Raw genomic sequence first — 23942 nt, forward strand, 5'->3', positions numbered from 1 at the left:
GTATGCACTAGGCTTCTATTACATACAGAACAAACTAGATTCTTATTCTCCCGGTTCGCAAGGTTTATTCATATTGCGTATTGGATACATAAACCCTGTAGGTACCACGTATGGGTCCATCCGTTTATGCCCTTCCAGACTGTAATCGCTGATTGGCTAGTTCCTTTGTGTTCTGACAGCTTCCTGACGCATCACGTGGTTAGTAATTTGTCATGTGATCGGGTGCGCTGGAAAGGAAAGTAAAGATGGCGGCTTACTTACAGTGGCGGCGTTTCGTTTTCTTTGAGAAAGAGCAGGTGCGGGTTCCTGGTGAAGGTGGAAGTCTGCTCACCATGCCCACTGGTTTGACTGTGTGCGACTCTGGACGTGGCAGCCTTATCTTCGGAGATATCCTTGACATTGATAATGGTGGAACAAGCTGGTAATCAAAATGATCACGATAACAAAAACTCAGATCGCAGAATTTAACTAAATTGATTTTTAATCTGCGGGTTTTCAACTTTATTTTCTATAACGAATAGCTGTACATTGTGTGAGTATGCGCAAAACTGAGGCAGAGCAAGGGGTAAATAGGGCGGTGCTAAACAGTTTCATTTGCGGCTCATCACCCACTAAACGTTCACTGTGGGACCTGAGTTTTATGAATTGACCAACATGAATTATCTGCTGATTCCCAGTTGAGTTACCATTAAATGCTGACAAAATAATCCCCCATTAGATCACAGCTTTCATGTCAGAGGCACTGACCCAGTCAAGGAGCTGAACAAAGGATTTGCTGTTAGTAGCTGTGAAGGTGTGATCATTTCTAGTACCAGCAATGCTAACGCAAACTAAAGACTTTCCTGAATACACCCTTTTGTATCCTATAGATACAAGACCTCAGTAAATAGTTATCCTTAAATTCTCACATACCCGCAAACTATATTGAATGTTAAACTGTGCCCTGAAGATGTAAAGTGTTCAACTGTATGCACTGGTAGAGTCTCAAACATGTTCATAGAGGTTATATCTAGAACCAGAAATTGCTGTCGTTTTTTGTAGTTTGTACTATGGATGCACCAAATCCACTACTTTGGATTCGGCCGAAGCCCCGAATCCTTTGTGAAAGATTCGGCCAAATACCGAACCGAATCCAAACCCATGCAAATTAGGGGTGGGAAGGGGAAAAACATTTTACATCCTTGTTTTGTTTCCAAAAGTCATGCAATTTCCCTCCCACCTAATTTGCATATGCTAATTAGGATTCGGCCAGGCAGAGGCAGAAGCCGAATCCTGCTGAAAAAGGCCTAATCCTGACCCAATCCCGGATTCCGTGCATCCCTAGATTGTGCATTGGCATACTTTGTATGGATAATATTTTGCTTCCCCTAAATAAAACCGTATACTTTTGAAATTCTAAAAAGGAGATGGTTATTTAAAGGAGACTGAAAGCCTAAATAATACTGCTACAATTGCTATCTTTTACAGTCCTATGAAAAGGTTTGGGAACCCCTCTTAATTCTCTGGAGTTTTGTTTATCATTGGCTGAGCTTTCAAATGATCAACTTCCTTTTAATATATAACATGCCTTATGGAAACAGTAGTATTTCAGCAGTGACATAAAGTTTATTGTATTAACAGAAACTTTGCAATATGTATCATACCAAAATTAGACAGGTGCATAAATTTGGGCACCCCAACAGAGATATTACATCAATACTTAGTTTAGCCTCCTTTTGCAAATGTAACAGCCTCTAGATGCCTCCTATAGCCTTTGATGAGTTTCTGGATGGCGGTATTTTTGACCATTCGTCCATACAAAATTTCTCCAGTTCATTTAAATTTGAAGGCTGCTGAGCATGGACAAATCATCCCATAGATTTTCGATAGTATTCAAGTCGGGGGACTGTGACGGCCATTCCAGAATATTGTACTTCTCCCTCTGCATAAATGCCTTTGTAGATTTTCAAGTGTGTTTAGGGTCATTGTCTTGTTGGAATATCCAACCCCTGCGCAACTTCAACTTTGTGACTGATGCTTGAACATTATCCTGAAGAATTTGTTAATATTGAGTTGAATTCATCCAACCCTCAACTTTAACAGGAGCCCCAGTCCCTGATCTAGCCCCACAGCATGATGGAACCTCCATCAAATTTGACAGCAGGTGTTTTTCTTGGAATGCGGTGTTCTTCTTCCGCCATGTAAAGTGCTTTTTTTATGACCAAATAACTCAAAGTTTTGTCTCATCAGTCCAAAGCACTTTGTTCCAAAATGACTGTGGCTTGTCTAAATTAGCTTTTGCATACAACAAGTGACTGTTTGTTGCGTGAGTGCAGAAAGGGCTTCTTTCTCAGTAAGCATGTTTGGGTAAGAAAATGTCCTTGCATAATGTATAATGTACATTTCAATATAAATGACATCTAAATAATAAAAACGTACAATGTACATGATTGTATACATTTCCCGATGCATTTAAATTTGTGTAACAAACCACATTGTGAGTTAATGTGTTAAGTTCAGGTAACTAAATTCCAGAACCCACCAGCACACCCTGGCCTCTCCAGCATAAGTTGGCCCGGTGCACAGTCAGAAGGGATCGGCAAACCCAATTGTAGTAAGCGTAATAAAAGAAGAACCGGCACTCAGAGCTCGATGCATGCGGGCGAAGGGGCCCGCCCCCGAAACGTTACATTGTAATAAACACGCAGGGCTTTGCCCGCATGCATCGAGCTCTGAGTGCCAGTTCTTCTTTTATTAAGTTCAGGTAACTGACAGCAGCACAATGCATGTCCTGTTGAAAGAGGTTCGAGAGATACTGGCGGTATCTTCAGGAGAGCAAATCCAGGGCTGGTACCAAAAGCACAAAGCCTACAAAGTACTACATTTCTAGCCTAATTATTTTTTTGAAGGTTAATTCTTATTCAAGCAACATTTTGTGACAGCTTAAGACTTGCATGTACAGTTTTTAAGCATTTGTCTTACTGCAGGTTGCTACACATTTGTGCTGCATGACAATTATTCCCTTTTGTAAGCCATTTAGTGACCATTTCAGACCAATAGGATTATTATATATATATTTCTGTATTCTATTGATAGCATCCCTGCTAGCAAATGCATTTATTTATTTTGCACCATAACTGTGTTTATTGTATAAACATGAATAAGGTCCTTAACTACATGCTACATATGACAGGAAATATATGGTTCCTTCCCCGCTCTCTGCAGCTTACCTCTTTTCAGGCATACAAATTGTGTGTAACTCATCTTCACCAACTGAAGCAGCACAACATACTGGTTTCTGTTGGAGAGGATGAAGAAGGAATCAATCCATTGGTAAGTTGCACATTCTTAATATATCTAGTTAGATTTTACCTTCTTCTGGTAAGAAAAACCCAGAAACCCTAACTAGTCTACTTTAATAGGTTTTTGTTGTACTACAGCTTCCCCTGATATAGGCCATTTGTGCAAAAATCATTCTCACTGAGCATCAAAAAATCAGACTTAGATCTATAGATATACATGGTATATCCAGATTAGTACTTATTCTTGCATACTAGGGGTGCTTTTGTCATATACAAAAATCTATGCATGTAGTCCCATTGGCTGCAAGCAGTCTTGTTCACCGTTATTTTTAGTATAATTTTGAACTTGCATGGTTCATTTAATTTCTGAAATGCCATACTCACTCATGTGAGAAAAAGCATCCAAGACTAAGGGGGTTATTTATTAAAGGTCGAATTTATGTCACTGTTTTGTTGACAGGAGTCCATTATGCAGGGTGATTATCTGGGAATCGTAATTTCACCGCCTGTTCCAAATGTTCTCTCTAATTTGTCCATCTATTAACGTGGCTTATATACGCAATAAAGTACTTGCAAAACCCACCAAAAATACCACATATATTTGTTTGTGTGAGCATTGTCTCTGAAAATATGAGTTGGCAACCCATTTTATGTTTACTTCTATTGTTGGCTTAATGTCTCAACACAATGACTGTTATACACTAAAAACGCCTGCCTTGTATCATTGATATTTCAAACATTATTATTCAAACCATATTTTTCTAATTGTTTCAATCATGGTAAATCTTTGATTTATGTTATTTCTTGAGCAAAACATGAGATACAGGGAAATTGAACTACGCCCATTTTTTTCTTCTTATGAGGTAGATATTTTATTGCAGATATCTCAGGATCAGTTAGCAATTGTAATTATTTATAATCTGTCCTTTATTCTGCTCTCAAATCTTCCAGGTAAAGGTTTGGAACCTGGAAAAGCGAGATGGTGGAAGCCCACTTTGCACAAGAATCTTTCCAGCCATTCCTGGTAATAAACCAACCGTGGTGTCATGCATCACAGTCCACGAGAACCTCAACTTCATGGCAATTGGTAGGTTTGTGGGGATCTCCATAACAGTGCCACTGGATCAGGAATCTTCTTTCATATTCTGGTTATATGATAAAGAGTACATAATGAATAAGTTGGACTGGATTGATTTATATTGTTTTCTACACAATTACAAAGGGATAGTTCACCTTTAAAGGGACAGTTCAGTGTAAAATAAAAACTGGGTAAAATAAATATTTCTAATATAGTTAGCCAAATATAGCCAAAATGTAATGTGTAAAGACTGTAGTGAGTGGATATCTAACAGAACAGCTTTTTAGATTAAGGGGGGCACATGGGACATAAATGATCAGTGAGTTGCAATTAATCCTTTGCGTGCAGGTCAGATTCAAAAGCAACAGTTATGACACATGTGCCCCCCCCTTAAGTCTCTGGTTACTGTCTGGTAACCAATCAGTGGAAACCAATAGAGCTGCAAAGCAGGAAGTAGTGAACTTTTAGTATTTTATAGAATGGCTAATTCTGAGCAATTTTTTTATTGTCATTAATTTTTTATTTTTATCTAAAAAAACAGATCCCCTGAAAAACCACACACTTATTGTTATTACTACATTTTATTGCTTGTCTTTCTATTCACATTACAGTCTCATTCAAATCAATGCATTGTTTCCAGGGTAATTTGGACCCTAGCAACCAGATTGCTGACATTGCAAACCAGAGAGCTGCTGAATAAAAAGCTAAATAATAAACAATGAAAACCAATTAAAAATTGTCTTAGAATATAACTCTCTACATTATAATAAAAGTTAATTTAAGAGTAAACAACACCTTTAAATTTGGAAGAATGAATGTTCACCATGGGTGCAAACTGACCAGATAGGAACAGATCAGTATCTTTTGCTGTGCCCCTAAAGAGCAAATCATTACCTATTTGAGGCACACCAAATCTGACTGGGCTAATGATAACTGCCCAATTCAGAATAGATATAAATTGTAATATGTAATGTTTTTAGTCCTATTTGATGACTGGTTGTAATAAGTGGAAGTAAGTTGGATGGGAATTTTGGTTGGTATTATCATTCTTTATTCATATGATGCCATCATGATTACAGTTACTTGTGTTCCATCTCTCACAGGTGGCAAAATGGTAGGTATAGAAATGCATAAAATCACTCTCAGAAACCACTTAGAAACAGTTAGTTTAACTGTGGTATCATATAAACCACCTTTGTGCACATTTTATTGTTTTTTCTTTGGCAGTTACCTAGTAAGTAAATAAACTTTAATGTTCTGTATGTATTCATAACAAAAAAGCTGGTAATGTGCTGGCAGTGAAATTATGAATTATGTTTGCATTTGTACTTTCCCGGTCCCACATGTTGTCTCTTTGTTTAGACTTCTTTGTATCCAGTACTTGTGTTTTTGTCTTGTTCTTCACACAGGCTTTGCTGATGGAAGTGTTGTCCTTACCAAGGGTGATATAACACGCGATCGACACAGTAAGACTCAGATCTTGCAAGAGGGTAGTTACCCAGTTACAGGAATGGCGTTCAGACAGACTGGTAAAACCACACACCTCTTTGTGGTTACCACAGAAAATGTGCGGGTATGGACTTCTTTCTGTAAATCTTACTTTCTGGTTTTAAATTTAGCATAGGGTCTTGTCATTATTGCCTAAACATTACCTCAGTGATCTCTAGTTCTAAAAACGAGTTCATCTTAACACTTGCTTTTAATAAGATGTACACACCTTTTTTTAAATAGGTTATTAATGTAAACCTATCTACTAAATATAACATTTTATGAAGATACAGTATGAATGGTTAACTCGGGCTTTCTCTGCAGCTGGGGTTGTGTTTGGCAAATTTCTTCTTTTTTCTTCGTTGAATATGACAATTCAGAGTGCATCTGAGCTTTAATACTCCGTGGAGCACAAAAGTTTCAAGCAGTCAAACACATTCTCTTAAATGGATATTTCCAAATGGATAGGTTTACAATAATAAATATGTGAGTTACTGACAGGAAAATGTAACTTATCGTCAGTAAAGTGTTATAAATGTGCTTAAACACTGCTGGGTACTCTTAAGCAGAACTCGGCTATCATTTCACTAAATCTGCCCCCACAATATTGTTTATATTGCAGAAGAGAGAGCTATTTTAGTACAAACAACACAATGGTTTCCTTTATAATTAAAGATACTAAGGCAACTTTTGGCAAGCTAAGTAATATGACCTAAGCTGTAGTCAGACTTTGCCCCTGTTTGTTTTACAGTGATCCCCAACCAGTAGCTCGTGAGCAACATGTTGCTCCCAGTGGCCTCAAAGCTGGTTCTTATTTTTTAATTCCAGGCTTGGAGGCAAGTTTTGGCTGCATAAAAACCAGGTGCACTGCCAAGCAGAGCCTCAGTGTAGGTTGACAATCCACATAGAGGCTACTAAATGGACAATCACAGCCCTTATTTGGCACCCAGGAACATTTTTCATGCTGTGTGTTGCGTCCCAACTCCTTTTACTTCTGAATGTTGCTCACAGGTTCTGAAGGTTGGGGATCCCTGGTTTAGATGCTGGAGCTCACCAATTTGGATATTAAACTGTTTTTGCTAGCTTCCCAATCACCCTCTCAAGCATCCAATACATTAAATTCAGGCTGTGGAAATCTCACACAAGGAATCAGATAACATTTTACATTTCAGACTGGCGAGCGTAAAAATAAATACAGCCCAAATCTCCACTAAAGTTAATGGCACATAGTGCTGTTGATCAACTTTTCTCTTTGGTTCCTACATAGTCACAAAAGGTAGTTGCGCTCATATCTCTTCTTCTTGGAGAACCGTCAGGCATGGTGTCCGTTTTGTGAAAGAGTGGAAGGGGAGTATCAGCTTTTTTTTATGCCTGAGTAAAAAAAAAAAAGGTCATTAAACTGCATTTAGACTTAGCATTGGAAGTCTAATGAACTGCAAGTTCTTTGTGATTTTTGGACTTCTCTGTTCCAGAAAAAATAGCAGTTTCTGAGAAACCAAAGACCATGCTTTTTTCTGTAAGTGTGAATTATCCATTGAGCTCTGTTCCTGGGATTTATTCTATGGCAAAAGAACTCCTTATTTGTGCTCATCGAATTGCCTTTCGGCCCTAGTGCAGTGGTTGCACTGCTTGAAGCCCAAGGAAGTTATGGCCCTTACCTTAAATCAGTTCATGTCTGTGACCTTAATTGTTAAAAAAAAAATTTTTGAAACCAAGTGAATAATTGTCTAGTCTAGAATATGGTTTACATTTTGCAAGAAAAAAACTCAGTCTGGGTACTCCGTTGATAAACATAAGCCTTCTTGATCTCCCTCACTTTATCCCTCCGTTCACTATTTTCAGATCATCTCTGGACTGTATACATAGTCTCTTAACTGATTGTATTTATTTTTTATTTTCCACTTCTAGTCATATGAGCTGACACAAAAGGATTACCCATATGCAGAACTGGAGTCCCATGGCTGTGGCCTGAGGTGCTCCGCCCTGTCTGATCCTTCTCAGGACTTGCAATTTGTGGTGGCCAGTAATGAATGTGTGTATTTATATCAGCCAGATGAGAGGGGACCTTGCTTCGCCTTCGAAGGGCAAAAGATGATTGTGCACTGGTATCGAGGATATCTCATTATTGTATCAAGTGACAGGTGCGCACTCAGGGATGTAGAAAGTTTTTATCCAAACATAGATATGCACTCCATCTTTTACTTCCAGTTTAATATTGCTGCTTGTTCTTGCTTATTTTAGCCTACCTGAAAATTCTTCTATGTTCTGTGATTACATCATTCTCTTTTACTTTCTTCTAAACATAGTAACATAGTAACATAGTAACATAGTAAGTAAGGTTGAAAAAAGACACATGTCCATCGAGTTCAACCTTTTTTTTTTTTTGTTTATTAACTACCTATCTGCCAGTTGATCCAGAGGAAGGCAAAAAACCCATCTGAAGCCTCTCCAATTTGCCTTAGAGGGGGAAAAATTCCTTCCTGACTCCAAAATGGCAATCGGATTAGTCCCTGGATCAACTTGGACTATGAGCTATTTCCCATAACCCTGTATTCCCTTACTTGCTAAAAAGCCATCCAACCCCTTCTTAAAGCTATCTAATGTATCAGCCTGTACAACTGATTCAGGGAGAGAATTCCACATCTTCACAGCTCTCACTGTAAAAAACCCCTTCCGAATATTTAGGCGGAACCTCTTTTCTTCTAATCGGAATGGGTGACCTCGTGTCAGCTGGAAAGACCTACTGGTAAATAAAGCATTAGAGAGATTGTTATATGATCCCTTTATATATTTATACATAGTCATCATATCACCCCTTAAGCGCCTCTTCTCCAGCGTGAACATCCCCAATTTGGCCAGTCTTTCCTCATAGCTAAGATTTTCAATACCTTTTACCAGCTTAGTTGCTCTTCTCTGTACCCTCTCTAATACAATAATGTCCTAAACATCACTCTTAATTCCTGTTTGAACAGATTACCATTTGCTGGACGTGCGGGGGATTGCCAGGCAATTGATAGGCAAACACTGACTATATATGACCTGAGCAACAAGCTGATTGCCTACAGCAGTCCTTTCACAGAGGTTGTGGATGTTCTGGCAGAGTGGGGTTCCCTGTATGTTTTGACACGTGACGGACTCCTGCACGCTTTACACGAAAAGGACACGCCAACCAAATTGGAGGTGTAAACCCTCTGCTGTTTAATGTTTTTTTTGTATAAACATGACCTGTGATCCTGACAGCTGAAACATACAGAACTTGTGCGTGTGTATACATGGATAAGAGTACTGTTCAACCCTCTGTTTCTCTAGGCTTCAATATATGTATACACCATCACAATTCAATACAAATACCTGCACACAATCTGAGTTCTGCAACCAAAGCATATAGGCTAACATACTGATAACTTCAGTCTATTAATTGCATTTATTTAAGGGGTGGGTTACCTTTACTTTAACTTTTATTATGTAATAGAGAGGCCTATTCTGTTTATTGTTTGTGATTTTTTAGTTTTTAAATTATTTGCCTTTTTCTGACTCTTCTCAGCTTTCAAATGGGGGCCACTGACCCCAGCAGCCCAGAAACACTTCCATGAGGCTACAATATTTTTGTTATTGTTACTATACTACTTCTCTTTCTATTCAGGCCTCTCCTTCTCTAGTCTCTTTCAAACCACTCCCTAGTTGCTAGGGTGATTTGGACCATAGCCACTTGATGCTGCTGATATTTTTTACTGGAGGGCTGCTGAAGAAAAGGCTAAATAATTAAGAAACCTCAAGTTAAAAATGAAGACCAGTTGCAAATTTTCTCAGAAAATGTTTCCTATATCATATTGAAGGTTCATTTAAGAACCCAATTAATGCTTCCATAGGGTCCTGCCCAAGCACTTGTGAATTATTAGGGTATATTCATATTTTGAAACAAGCAAAAGCCTGTTATAGAACCTACCCTAGCAACTATGCATTAATTTGAATAAGAGACTGGAATATGAACAGAAAAAGGTTTTAAAGATGAATAGTAAAAAATGGAGTCAGTGACCCCATTCATTTGGAAGTTGGAAGAAGGAGGCAAATAATTTAAAAACTATAAAAAATAAACAAGGAAGACCAATTAAAAAGCTGCTTAAAATTGGCGATTCTAAGTTAGTTTAAAGTGGACCTGTCACCCAAACAAAAAGCTAGTCCTTTTCAAATTAAACGTAAAGCCCAAAGTCTGTAATACTGTAATAAACTGTAATAAACTCTTTTAAAACTCTCAGCTGTCAATCATATATTGCCAGCCCCACCTCTATGCCTTAAGCATAGAGGCGGGACAAGCAATTACTTTCACTTTCCATTCATCCCTTCTAGTGCATAAAAAAGACTTTGGCATGATGCAAAGCTTGCCTTAATAACAGTGCCCACAAAATGGCTCCTGCCTGCTTGATGCGATTGTGAATTCCACGTCTTAATAAAACAAGATTTAAATATTTTCTATAATGTGATTGAAGTTCATTTTACTTGACTAACATCATATTGGATTTGGAATTTATTTTTAGGGTGACAGGTCCCCTTTTAAAGGTGAACCACCCCTTTAATGAGAGTTCATTATTCAGCAAAGCTTATAATCATATTGGTGCAGAAGATATTTGCTGTTGACTCATATTTTAACCAGTGTTAATTATTTCTTTCCCTTGGAAATCTTGTAATCTTCATAAAGGCTATGTTTCTTAAATTACAAAAAAAATAATCTTGTCCACCTAACTCGCACAGTGTTCCATTCAGCAAACACAGAAAGGCTAAACTGCACAGGACACATATCTGACCCACAAAATCTTGCAATAGTGCCAGATTTTGTAGGATCTTACAAAACTTAATCCCCAGAGCTTCAATGGAAGCCAGGTTAGGTAATGTCTGATGGATTGTTTGGTTTATGCATCTGCCAGTTAATGTATTTCAATGAGAAAAAATCCGATGGTGTTTAAAATATGTTCTCTCCAGCAGAAAATGTGTGTAAAAGATCATGTGTTGACTAAAGGGTATATCTATATCGGTGTACACTTTCAGATGCTGTTTAAGAAGAATCTCTTTGTTATGGCCATTTCTCTAGCAAAGAGCCAGCATTTAGATAGTGATGGCCTGTCTGAGATCTTTCGTCAGTATGGAGATCACCTTTACAACAAGGGAGACCATGATGGAGCTATCCAGCAGTATATTAGGTATGTGGTTTTCTAAAGTGTGTCTAGATAGACTTGCCCTTGCACTATACAATATTTTATGTTTACCTTTCCAGTATTAAGGACTACAGGAACATTTTCATTCTTTACAATGAGCAGGAGTATAATATTCAGTAGATATAGATAGATATACATTAAAAACTCTAATCTCCAGGATATTGGGTTCTGGGCATTATGTTGCTATAGTCTTGTTTGTATACTTAACAGTTGGCAAAATGGCATGGCTGACACCTAATATGGTAGCCGCAAACTGTTCTAAAATGACACGAAAACAATCACCTTAAATCTTTTTTTTTTTATTCACATAGTTAAGATACACATTCAAGGAATAAACTCTTTCTTCAATGTGATTCAGACATTGTACTAAAAGCGCATACGTAGGATTCTTCTTTGGATGGAGTCACTCTTCTGATGAAGTGACCTTGTAGTCACGAAACGCGTTGAGCCATGCACTCCCCTGCCCTGTACATTTGGACTTTGTGATTTTAACCAAGTTTGATCAATAAAGGATAAGATTTTACACAGTTCTTTCCCATAGTGACTCCATCCAAAGAAGAATCCTACGTATGCGCTTTTAGTACAATGTTTGCCTTATCCACGTGACCGGAGTGGAACGTGTGGGATTTTGGATAGAGCGCTCACCCAGCCCCACGTACGGACTTCGTCTGTGTACATTTGCAATGTGATTCAGTAAAGAGCTGCTCAGTAGCAATTAACGATAGTGTTCTATTTGTAATGTAATACATGCACTGGATAAAGTATAGTGGGGACAGATGTTTTGTGCAAGTTTTTTTTTTTTTTTTTCTATTGGGTGTTACTGAATCACGGAACCTAGGTTGGAACTTAATTTCTCACAGAACTAGAGGCTTTTAAAGTCGGTTAGGCTTCCCAAAATGTGTATAATTGTAATCATTAGTAATACAGCTAACCTGTTCTTAAGCGCCCCTCTTCTCTTGTACAAAGGACGATTGGTAAGCTAGAGCCCTCTTATGTGATTCGCAAATTTCTGGATGCTCAGAGGATACACAATTTGACTGCATATCTTCAGGCTTTGCATCTGCAATCTCTTGCCAATGCTGACCACACAACATTGCTGTTGAACTGTTACACCAAACTAAAGGACAGTGCCCGCCTAGAGGAGTTTATTAAGGTTTGTGACACGGATTATATATGCACTTTTCATATAAATTAAAATACAAATATACACGCATAACTTCCAATATAGCCACATGTGCAATCCTATTTGTGACAAATGGACTCGATTAGTTTGTTCCAAAATAAGTTTATACTATTTTTATTTATTTATTTTTTTAAACATTTGTGGCAGTTCTATAAATGTGATGCTGGAGTTTTTAGGAAAGCATGAAATGATCCTGATTATCTCTACACCATCCTGTACAGAAGTGGGTTTCTTCTGTAAATATTCAATGATTTACAAAAAAAACCATGCTTTTAAAACTTTTTACTAACATATATATTTAATATGTGTGTTCTTATCATGAAACTTAATCACATTTTGAGATTACTTTAAGCTCCTGAGATTGAGTAACTTGTTACAGTCACAAACTTCTAACCTTCATAGTGCTGTCAGTGTTACTTTGATCAATATTACAGTATTGGTTCTTTACAATGTGTTGTGCGAGCATGTTGCATTTACTGTTCAAGTGTTTTATCTCCTATGCCCTTTTTATCAATGAATTGTGTCCCCCTTAGGCCAGTGAAGGAGAGGTACATTTCGATGTAGAAATAGCCATAAAGGTTCTTCGACAAGCCGGGTATCACTCTCATGCCCTCTACCTTGCAGAGAAGCACGCCCATCATGAGTGGTACCTGAAGATTCAACTTGAGGACATTAAGGTGACAAAACTGTTACCTTTAACCACTTTGTATTATACTAAGTTTGTTTCATGCTTTTAAATTGATGTTGTTTGTAACATTTAAAGGAGATATTTACAGTCAGACAAACATGCAGAATTTAGTTGCCTTATTTACAATTTGCATTTGCCCCTTTCATTTTGCTCTGTTTCCTTATTCATATAGTTCTCTCATATTTCTGACTGCTGTCAGTTACCAATAGCAATCCCTCTCAGGGAGCACTTAAACAGGTTTCCTGGTCAGAGACCTTAACACTTCAGCAGGGATAAGGTCTAGGTAACAGCAGCCTGGGACATAATAGAAGCGGGGATGGTGGTCCGTACGAATTTCAAACAAATTGTGTCCAATTCCTTTATGGTTGCTCTGTGCTGCAACTGCTACATGCGATCCAAAATAGAAGAAGGAAAAGGAACTCCAGCAGAATTACTGCAAATAAAAATTGTGAATATGTAAGGAGTGTATTCCCCTTTAAATGGATTACTCAGACTACATTTAGTTGTATAGGTCAAAGTTCACATGAGCCTTAAATAGGTGCAATTGTTAATGGTCCTGTATTCATTTGATAAAGGGTATTGTACCCAAAACATGTCGTTTTTTACCACCACTCGGAATTAAAGTTTATTTGCAGTAATTCTGCTGGAGTTCATTTTCCTTCTTCTATTTTGGATAGCCTGGGGCATGAATTGCAGCTTTGATTTTACAGCACTCTTCTGATTTTCTTTTCTTACTGAATTTAATTAAACTTAATTCTTTCTAGTTTGTGTTTGAGTCAAAGGTACTTTTAATATTTTCCTGTCTCTCGCTTTCTCAGAATTTTCAGGCGGCACTTCAGTACATTGGACGTCTTCCCTTCCCTCAAGCTGAGAGTAACATGAAACGCTATGGGAAGACCCTTATGTGTCACGTACCCAACGACACCACCCAGTTACTGAATAATCTGTGTACTAGTTTCCCTCAGAATGGTGAGGGTAGCAGGGTAAGTCAATTAATCTACATCATGCTTTGACATATTGGTTATGGAATAGTATGGGATATGGAATTTTGAGGTCAAAACAGAATATGTTAAACAAATATCTGTAAACTATGTATTGAGTGTAATTACCTGCTGCATAATAGCTTTATAAAACAATGGTCTTAAGAAGGTACTCATGCTAGAATATTTACTGGCATTAGTAACACATTGCTGATACAGAAACACTAGTCAAATCCCTTCTAGGAAGTGAAAAAGCACAAACGATTAAACAAAGTTATCCAGCTTTTCACCATATTATGGGCTGATTATCTAATTTACAACTTCAGAGAGCCAGATACAACCTACAGGCATCCATCTGGACAGTTGTGTTCTAAAATGAAATCTAACATAGTCTATCTCTAAAAATGAACCATTAGCTTATATTCTATAATGGCACAATGTGCAAAAAGAGAAGAAAATGCATAGTACCATATTTTTGTGCACATTGCACCGTTTTCCAAGCATGTCGCTGCAAGGCCACTGCTTTTTGTATCAAATATTTATGCCTAATTTCAAAGACTCAAATCCTTGCCTGTTATTGACTGCTGTTCATTCTGGCACAATATTTCCAGAGGTTTCAAGATCTCATGCCTATACTTATGGGCAGATTTATCAAAGGTCGTGAATTTTTTTTTACTCTAATAAATTTGAATACACTCACAACTTGTGAGTTTTTAATATAGTTAGTTAGCCAAAAATGTAACGTATAAGGCTGGAGTGACTGGATGTCTAACATAATAGCCAGAACACTACTTCCTGCTTTTCAGCTCTATAACTGATTTAGTCAGTGACTTAAAGGGGGACAACATGGGACATATCTATTCAGTGAATTTGCAATTGATCCTCAGCATTCAGCTCAGATTCAAAAGCAACCAGTTATGGCCCATGTGCCCCTCCCCCCTCAAGTCACTGATTGGTTACTACCTGGTAACCAATCAGTGGAAACCAAGAGAGCTGAAAAGCAGGAAGTAGTGTTCTGGCTATTATGTTCGACATCCAGTCACTCCAGCCTTTATACATTATATTTTTGACTAACTATATTAGAAAAATTTTTTATTTTGCACAGCCTTTCGATTTACCCAGTTTTTATTTTTATACTGAACAATTGCTTTAACATATTCAAATGGGTCAACTGACCTCTGCCATTGACTTGTAAATGAACTCGGCAGGTTTTACATGGCGAATATTCGATTTTGAACTGTTTTCATGGTCGTGATGTGATAAACCTTACATTCAAATTTACTTTCAAATTGGGGCATTAAAATTCGAATGTGTGAATTGTTAGACCAAAATAAATAGAGCTTACTATTCGATCCTTAATAAATCTGGCCCTTAATGTCTTCACACTTTCAGCCAAGTGCTTCCACTTCTGTGCTGATGTATGCTGCACCCTTATGCCAGTTGCTCCTGCGCAGATGAGGTAGGCACAAGTTTTAGCTTTATATTTTGACTATAACTTTGTGTTACCCTACAGGCCAATCCTGAGGAATTTATTCCAATTTTTGCTAACAACCCTTCGGAGCTGAAGACCTTTCTTGAGCACATGATTAAGGAGCACAGTGACTCCCCTCAGGGAGTCTATGACACACTGTTAGAGCTGCGCTTGCAGAACTGGGCTCACGAGTTGGACCCACAGGTAAATTTAAATGTCTTTAGTGCATTAATGTAGTTACCGAGATATAGACTTTTGTTCCAATATACTTCACCTTTTAGCATACTCAAATTACAGATATTTTGCCACAGGTGACTGAATGCCAGGAAAGCTCACAATTGTGACACAACAGACCCTGTTTTAAAAAAAGTTGGGACATAGTGTACAATGTCAATAAAAAGAGTAGAATCATTTGCAAATCATTTGTATATCGTTAATCGTAAATAGAACACTATTGCAAATCGGTTAAAACCGAGAAATCGTATTGTTTTCTGAAAAATATATGCTCATTTTGAATTTGATTGAATTGAACATTGTTTGTCGTGACCTATTATTTACACCTCTTGCCTTGGTTTAGTTAAAGAATCAACTTCATGATGATGCTATATCCCTACTGAAGAGTGGCCGCTTCAAGAATGTGTTTGATAAGGCTCTAGTCTTGTGCCAGATGCACAATTTTCAGAACGGAGTTCTGTATCTATATGAGCAGGGTAAACTGTAAGTATTTTCTATTTTATGTGCAAGGGGAATATGTAATTAAATGAGTATTAAAGGTTATCCCCAGAGGGTGCTACACAGTCTGTTTTGAGTACAACATTTTTTCCACTGAATTCAGAAGTGACATCACTTCTTTGCACCTTTCAACATTTGCACAGACACAGAATGACTGCATAATGGAAATCACTGTGCGACTGGGACCTCTCTTTGTTCAAATAAAATAAATTGGCAGAGGATCTATTTTGCACACACAAATAGGAAACTTCATTTTTCACTTGCAGCACAAAGTTCTTGCTGATCGATGTAGCTCATATAAAAGTGTTCTTTATCCTCCTAGACTTCTGTATCGCTTCTTTCTATCCCTGGCAGCTTCCAGCAGATCATGCATTATCACATGCAGAACGATCAGTATCAGAAAGTAATAGAAGCCTGTGAGCGATATGGAGATCAGGAGACCTGTCTTTGGGAGCAGGCACTTAGCTACTTTGCCAGAAAGGAAGAAGACTGCAAGGAATACATTGCCATGGTTTTGGGGCACATTGAGAACCGGAACCTCATGCCACCACTGTTGGGTGAGAATTATTTGCATTACTTAAAGAGTGATTAATAGGAAATACCCATTTGGATAAATCATTTAATTGAAGCAGCATGTGTAAGCTGCTTCTTAGGTCAGTATGGAGCATATGTTGTGTTTGCTATAGCTGCCTTGTCTTTCAGCCCCACTTACTAATAATGCTGAACATTCTAAAGCAACAGGCTTTTAACTCATTTGCTCTCCTAACAATCATGCTGGGCTAAATTTGTTGTTATTGATATTAGATTCAGTTTTTGTACTGTAAAGTGTGGGCACAACCCAAGTTTATGGCAGAATAATATGGATATATAATTTTCATTGGGAAGGTGCCCAAACAAAAGGTGCAGCTTTGGAACAGAGCTGGGTGAGGGGATAGTTATCACTTCTATGTTCATCATATTGCAGGGAGCACATGTACAGGGGTAAGTAAAGTTGCATATGGAGAGATTATATGTATTTTCCACACTGTTGTTTTAGTAACCTAAACATGTAGATATAGAAGCCAATGAATAGATTTTAAGCTTTAGGGGGCTGGCACTAGAGGAAATTAATTGCCTGCCAGAGGCGACTAATATCCAGTAAATGTTTTTTCTCACAAGGCAACTTTGGAAAAAGGAATCTCCATACTTTTTTCACTGGCAATTTACATCACAGTTAGATTATTAAAAAAACACTAAGCACTTATTAGTCATTCACTCACAGAAAGCTAAGTGATCTAGTAAAACAGTTAAACCCTTTTATATATCCAGGATATCCAGAATAGCAGATAGCCATTCACCTGAAATCTTATTCTAATTGCCCATAGATTTGCCCATTCCATCCAATACGTTTTTCCAAGAATAGAGAAATATTCTTTAAATACATGTATATAGGACAATGTACAGAGTGAAAAGGACACAGAAGGCAATTAACATTGGTACATAGGGTTGCGGCAACATTCTTTTACAGAACTGTAAGCCGGTATTTACTTGTCAGTGGATTTTTATTTTACATTTTGTAGTGGTCCAAACCCTGGCACATAACTCCACTGCCACCCTGTCTGTTATTCGTGAGTATCTGATCAACAAAATGCAGAAACTGAGCCAGAAGATTGAGGAGGATGAGAGAACGGTGCATCACTACCGCGAGGATACCGCACGCATTCGCCGAGAAATACAAGAAATCCGCACCAGGTGAGAGGTGAACCATAAGAAAGAAGGGGACTGAGACAATCGCAAATGGCACTACACAGATTTGAGAAGCAGAAATGTTAAATGACTGCAGGCTTGGAACCAAGCTTTGTGTTACCAACAGTGTATGCTGTGATGGAATGCAATACATTATATATCTATGGTGGTGGGTGATGAGGGTTCAGTGGGTATACAGTATGTAGCTATTACAGATGTTGTTGGGAGTTGCAGTTCATCATAGATATCATAGCCATTGCTTTAAGATCCCTTGGGTAAATTCAAGTGCTTTTCACATGTTGATGATGAAACTAAAAATATACATTTAAAGGAATTTTTTTTTTTTTTTGCATTGGAGAATGTCTTCCAAACATGTTCGTAGTAATATTCTTACTGCTATTGTTAGTTACATTGGGACTCATTTATAAATGCTTTGCAAATTTGCACATGGGTAGTAACCCATAGCAACCAATCGGCATTTAGATTTTTGCAACCATCTGCAGGAAGAACAAACATCTGACTGGTTGCCATTGATTACTGCCTAGGTACAAATTTGCCCAGTGTTTTACTACTTTTGGTTTTTTTTTTAAAGGGCTATTGTAATGGGAATTTTTTTTTTTTTCAAAACACGTCCATTAATAGTGATGCTCCAGCAGAATTCTGCACTGAAATCTGTTTCTCAAAAGAGCAAACAGACTTTTTTTATATTTAATTTTGAAATCTGACATGGGGCTAGACATATTGTCTGTTTCCCAACTGCCCCTGGTCATGTGACATAAGTCACCCTGCAGCTTAACAACAGAACAATGTGAAGGTAACCAGATAGCAGCTCCCTAACACATGAGGCTGGTAGATCTAAGAACAACACTCAATAGTAAAATCCAGGTCCCACTGCGACACATTCAGTTACATTGAGTAGGAGAAACTGCCAGAAAGTAGTTCCATCCTAAAGTGCTGGCTCTTTCTGAAAGCACATGACCAGGCAAAATGACCTGAGATGTCTGTCTACACACCAATATTACAACTAAAACAAATACACTTGTTGGTTCAGGAATGACATTTTATATTGTAGTGAATTATTTGCAGTGTAATTTAGAAATAAAAATCATTACAGAATCCATTTAAAGATACTTATTTGGATTATTTTATAGGGTTGTATCACACAAGGCAGATTCTCTAATCAAACATCATTCTTTTTTACATATCGTCCCCAATAATTGGGAACCCAGTGTTTCTGGTGATACAGCAAAGGAAATATTGTTGTGAACGATCTATACTGTTTCCTTTTCCCATCACATTCAAATATGCTTTTTTTAAATTTCTTTCTTTCTACCTTAAGCCCCAAGATTTTCCAGAAGACAAAGTGCAGTATATGTAGCAGCAGTCTTGAGCTGCCATCCGTGCATTTCTTGTGTGGTCACTCCTTCCACCAACACTGCTTTGAAAGCTATTCAGAAAATGATGTGGACTGTCCCACCTGCCTGCCTGAAAATCGGAAAGTCTTAGATATGATCCAGGCACAGGAAGAAAAGAGAGAACTTTATGACCAGTTCCAGCACCAGGTAGGAATCCCAGGATATCCCCTGATATTGATGTGGATATTCTCACTGGGACAGTTAATTTAAAGAATTAGAATATGCTGTCCATTGGCTGGTCAATTTCCATTTAATGTAAAGTTCTTCGTGTATGGTAACAGTGTATTCTGTATGTAGGACCTTCTTGGTTCACAATAATCTTGTATGTATTTAAAGAATTGGAGCTCTATGATGACTCAGGAGTATCTACAATAGCAGACAACTACACCTCAAATCTTATTCTAATATCATGTAACAGTCTCTGGAATACATTTCTGGGTTTAAAACCCATATTAAAAAATTTTTATGTAGGTATACAGGGTTTAAAATACAGTGAGAGCTCCATGCTTACAAATACTCAATAGCTGGAGCAAATTTGCTCTGAACCAGAGCAGAAAATGGACCCTTAATTAGCTGCCCAATTACTGAAGTTTTTGGGGAAATTACAGATAATCCTAGGAAAAATCACAAATTACATTTATTTTTCCTGTAGACATATTTAGAAACTCGTGTACTGTTTTATGTCAGTATTTAATTCTTCCATTGACCTTTGCAGGGACTGATGCACAATTGCCACTATAAATGTCCAGTACAAAGGCTGCTGCTCGTAAACTGTAATCTGGCGCATCTGCATGTACATAATACTGATCATATTTATTTCATTAGATTGTGCTTCTTAGAGGGTAAAGCTTTCAGGAACTGTTTTAGTCATAGAGTATATGGTACGTACAGGACATAGTGTTGATACATTCCTGCTGCAGTCATAGAAAATTGCCCTGAACTTCACCCACCCACCCACCTTTGCTTGCTGACGAACCTGGAGCAGAAATACTGCTTGGGGCACTGCTTTGGGTTGTTTATTGCATGCCAGAGTAGTGATCTGGCCAAGAGCAGGAATCCCAAAACTCTGATGGGAACAGTAGAGAATGGGTTATTATTTTTAAGTTGCATATGGCTGCTGTTTAGCTCAAGAAATAACAAAAGTTTTTTTTTTTTTTTGTGTGTGTGATTAAAACAGGGAAACTGTATGTGCAGCCCGTGCCCTATTCATTGAATTCATGATGAACAAGTGGGTGTATTGTTGCTTTTAATTAGAGTAAGCCCATTGTTCCAAGGTAATTTTCTCAAAGATATTACCTGAACCACGAGCAAACGCTAAGGAGACAGCGGGAGCGTAGGGAGATTAATGTGCGGCTGAAAGATTGGTGTAGGGAGGAGGGTTTTGGGTTTTTGGAAAACTGGGCTGATTTCTCAGTCAGCTACAGGCTCTTTGCTAGGGATTTTAAACTAGGCGTGGGGGGGGGGTTCAGTAAAGGATTCAGTGAAAAACAGGTTAGATGAGATTGTGGGACAAAGAAAGGGAAAATGGGGGAGGAGATTTGGCTGGGGGTACTGTTAAGGATAGGGACAGGTCCGGACTGAGAATTAAAATAGGCCCTGACTTTTCAGGTACACAGAGGCCCAAACAGCCCACACCAGCCCACTAAATACTGACTTTCTATGGCACCTAATAGCAGCCCCTCTGGCATTTGCCAGAACCCACAGATTGCCAGTCTGGACCTGGATAGGGAGGACCACATGTCATATGTTCAATATGGTACCAGTATTAAATGTATGTTTGCAAATGCAAGGAGTCTGACTGGTAAAATGGGAGAGCTGGAGGTGCTGGAGGGAAAATATTATACGATTGGTGTGGCCGAAACATGGTTGAATGAGTCGCATGACTGGGCAGTTAATATCAGTGCCTATCAGGCCTGGAGTGGCAATCTGTGGGTTCTGGCAAATGCCAGAGGGGCTGCTATAAGTTCCCATTGAAAGTCGGTATTTAGTGGGCTGGTGGGGGCTGTTTGGGCCTCTATGTGGGCTGATTGGGCCTCTGTGTACCTGAAATGCTAGGGCCTATTTTAATTCTCAGTCCGGACCTGGTGGCTATACTTTGTTTCGGAGGGACAGAGGCAATAGAAAAGGAGGAGGGCTATGTCTGTTTGTTAAGGCAGGATTTAAAAGATTATATAAAGGAGGAGGTTTTGTTCGAAAATGAGGGGGCAGAAGTCTTATGGGTGGAGTTCTTCACCAATTGTAGAGTCCAGATAATTGTAGGAGTATGCTATTGATTCCTTAATGTAAGTGACGAGGAGGAGGCGAAGCTCCTGATGCAAATAGAAAAGGCTGCTAGTTTGGGTAAAGTAATAATAGGGGATTTTAATTACCCAGATATTGACTGGAGCAACAGTACTGCCAGATCCTTAAATGGGAACAAATTTATAAACTTGTTGCATGACAGTTTTATGGCATAGGTTGTTGAGGAGCCTACCAGAAAAAATGCTATTCTGGATCTAGTGATCTCAAATGACCCAGAACTTATAGCAAATTTGCAAATCATTGGACCCCTGGGTGATAGTGACCATAATGTGATATCATTTAATCAGTGTATACAATAGAGGAGTCTGAGTTCCCAGGCTCACTTTATAGCTGCACTAATGGCTCAGCTCAGTCTAGTCAGTGGCTGACTCAGGATATGATTCATAAAGCTTTAATAAAAATTCATGTAAACATGGCTCCAGGGCCTAAAGGCATACACCCCCAGGTTCTAAGAGAGCTTAGTTCAGTTTTAGACCAGCCCTTATTTCTGATTTTCTCAGATTCCCTGTCATCTGGTATGGTGCCTATGGATTGGAGAAAAGCTGATGTTATTCCAATATTTAAAAAGGGATTATGATCTCAGCCTGGCAATTATAGGCCAGTAAGCTTGACATCTGTGGTGGGCAAATTATTTGAAGACTTGTAAAGGGATCACATTCAAAATTTTGTCCTAATCAATGGCATTATGAGCAGCAATAAGCATGGCTTTATGAAGGATAGGTCATGTCAAACAAATTTTATGATGTGGTAAGTAAGATTCTGGACAGTGGGGGGGACAGTAGATGTGATCTATTTGGATTTTGTCAAAGCGTTTGATACTGTGCCCCACAAACGACTGCTTTCTAAACTAAGGTCTGTTGGGCTTAATGAAGTCATTTGCACGTGGATAGGAAACTGGCTACAGGATTGGGTACAGAGGGTGGTTGTTAATGGGACATTCTCTACTTGGAGTAAGGTTCTTAGTGGGGTCTACTTTTACTTCTACTTTATTTCTACTTTTATTTGACTTATTCATTAATGACTTAGGGGAGGGTGTTGTAAGTAATGTACCAGTGTTTGCAGATGACACAAAACTATCCAGCCCAATTAATTCCATCCAGGATGTGGCATCCTTGCAACATGATCTTGACAAACTGGCAATCTGGGCAGCTAAGTGGCAAATGAGATTCAATGTTGATAAATGTAAAGTCATGCACCTGGGATGTAAAAATATTCAAGCCACTTATACCCTTAATGGGACTGCACTAGGCAAATCCATTATGGAAAAGGACCTTGGAGTCCTTGTAGATGATAAACTTGGCTGTAGCAAGCAATGCCAGTCGGCAGCATCAAGGGCAAATAAGATCTTGAGCTGTATTAAAAGGGGCATAGAGTCAAGGGAGGAGGGGGTCATTCTTCCACTGTATAGAGCACTTGTAAGGCCCCATCTAGAATATGCCGTACAGTTTTGGTCTCCATCACTCAAACAGGACATTATTGTATTAGAGAGGGTACAGAGATGGGCAACTAAGCTGGTAAAAGGTATTGAAAATCTTAGCTATGAGGAAAGACTGGCCAAATTGGGATGTTACCCTGCCGTATCTAATACCCATTCAGTCTTGCACATCTGTATTAACACAATTTATTTCTCCTGTTGTAGTTAAAGCATTCCAGCGATGGATTTAGTGTTGTGGCAGATTATTTTGGTCGTGGTGTGTTCAACAAGCTGACACTCATAACCGATGCACCCACTGGGAGATCGGGAATGTCAAAGGAAGCCGGACTGCAGAGGGAACTTCTGATCAATACCAAGAGGAAAGCGTAATCCAATGACCCAACGAAGCAACATCCAGTCTGGCACATTTACTCAATGGCTTAAATGGTTTTAGAGACTCCAGTATTTGTTTCCATCCAGTTTATGGAGCTCCATCCTTGATAAATTATAATCAACTCCACATATTATCTTTATAAATATACCTTTGTAGATGGCGGGGACTGTGGGGCAGTAACAAAGTAACAGGAATAGGCAAGGGGAGTATATTATACTCAACAAAGGACTTTTCCAAAAAGCCATGGAGAGAGAGAAAAAAATACTGTTAGGGTTATATATTGTGATTGCATGGTTTCCTTAAATGTCAAGTCTGATTAAAACATGCACTTGTATATAAAATATATACGGCTGTCCTGGTGTCCAGTAACGGGAAAAAAACGGTCTGCTTTATGGTGACAAACGGAAGGTCAGCAAATCTATACGTCAGTATCCAGTTCTTATCAATGCATTGCAGTCAGAATAACTACAGAATGTTTATCCCTGCCTGTCCCACTTTGTAAAAGTAAATAAGCTGTTTACATGTTCAAATCTTAAAACCGATTATTTCAATTGAGTTGTATTTGCATTTCTTTAAGCTTAA

General features: G+C 38.4%; 1 protein-coding gene across 1 annotated transcript; it reads left to right on the forward strand.

Annotated features, from left to right (window-relative positions):
• The first annotated feature begins 229 nt into the window (after positions 1–229).
• On the forward strand, positions 230–23905 carry vps11.S (VPS11, CORVET/HOPS core subunit S homeolog). The gene is given in 16 exon segments (NM_001094937.1): positions 230–387; positions 3164–3312; positions 4233–4368; positions 5769–5932; positions 7756–7988; positions 8820–9027; positions 10891–11042; positions 12024–12210; positions 12774–12917; positions 13747–13911; positions 15422–15583; positions 15957–16096; positions 16466–16668; positions 17671–17842; positions 19176–19398; positions 23192–23905. Coding segments are annotated over 16 exon segments (2745 nt in total). The 5' UTR covers positions 230–245; the 3' UTR covers positions 23357–23905.
• Positions 23906–23942: the final 37 nt, after the last annotated feature.

The sequence above is a fragment of the Xenopus laevis genome, chromosome 7S (genome assembly GCF_017654675.1).
Source record: "Xenopus laevis strain J_2021 chromosome 7S, Xenopus_laevis_v10.1, whole genome shotgun sequence".
Lineage (NCBI taxonomy): Eukaryota > Metazoa > Chordata > Amphibia > Anura > Pipidae > Xenopus > Xenopus laevis.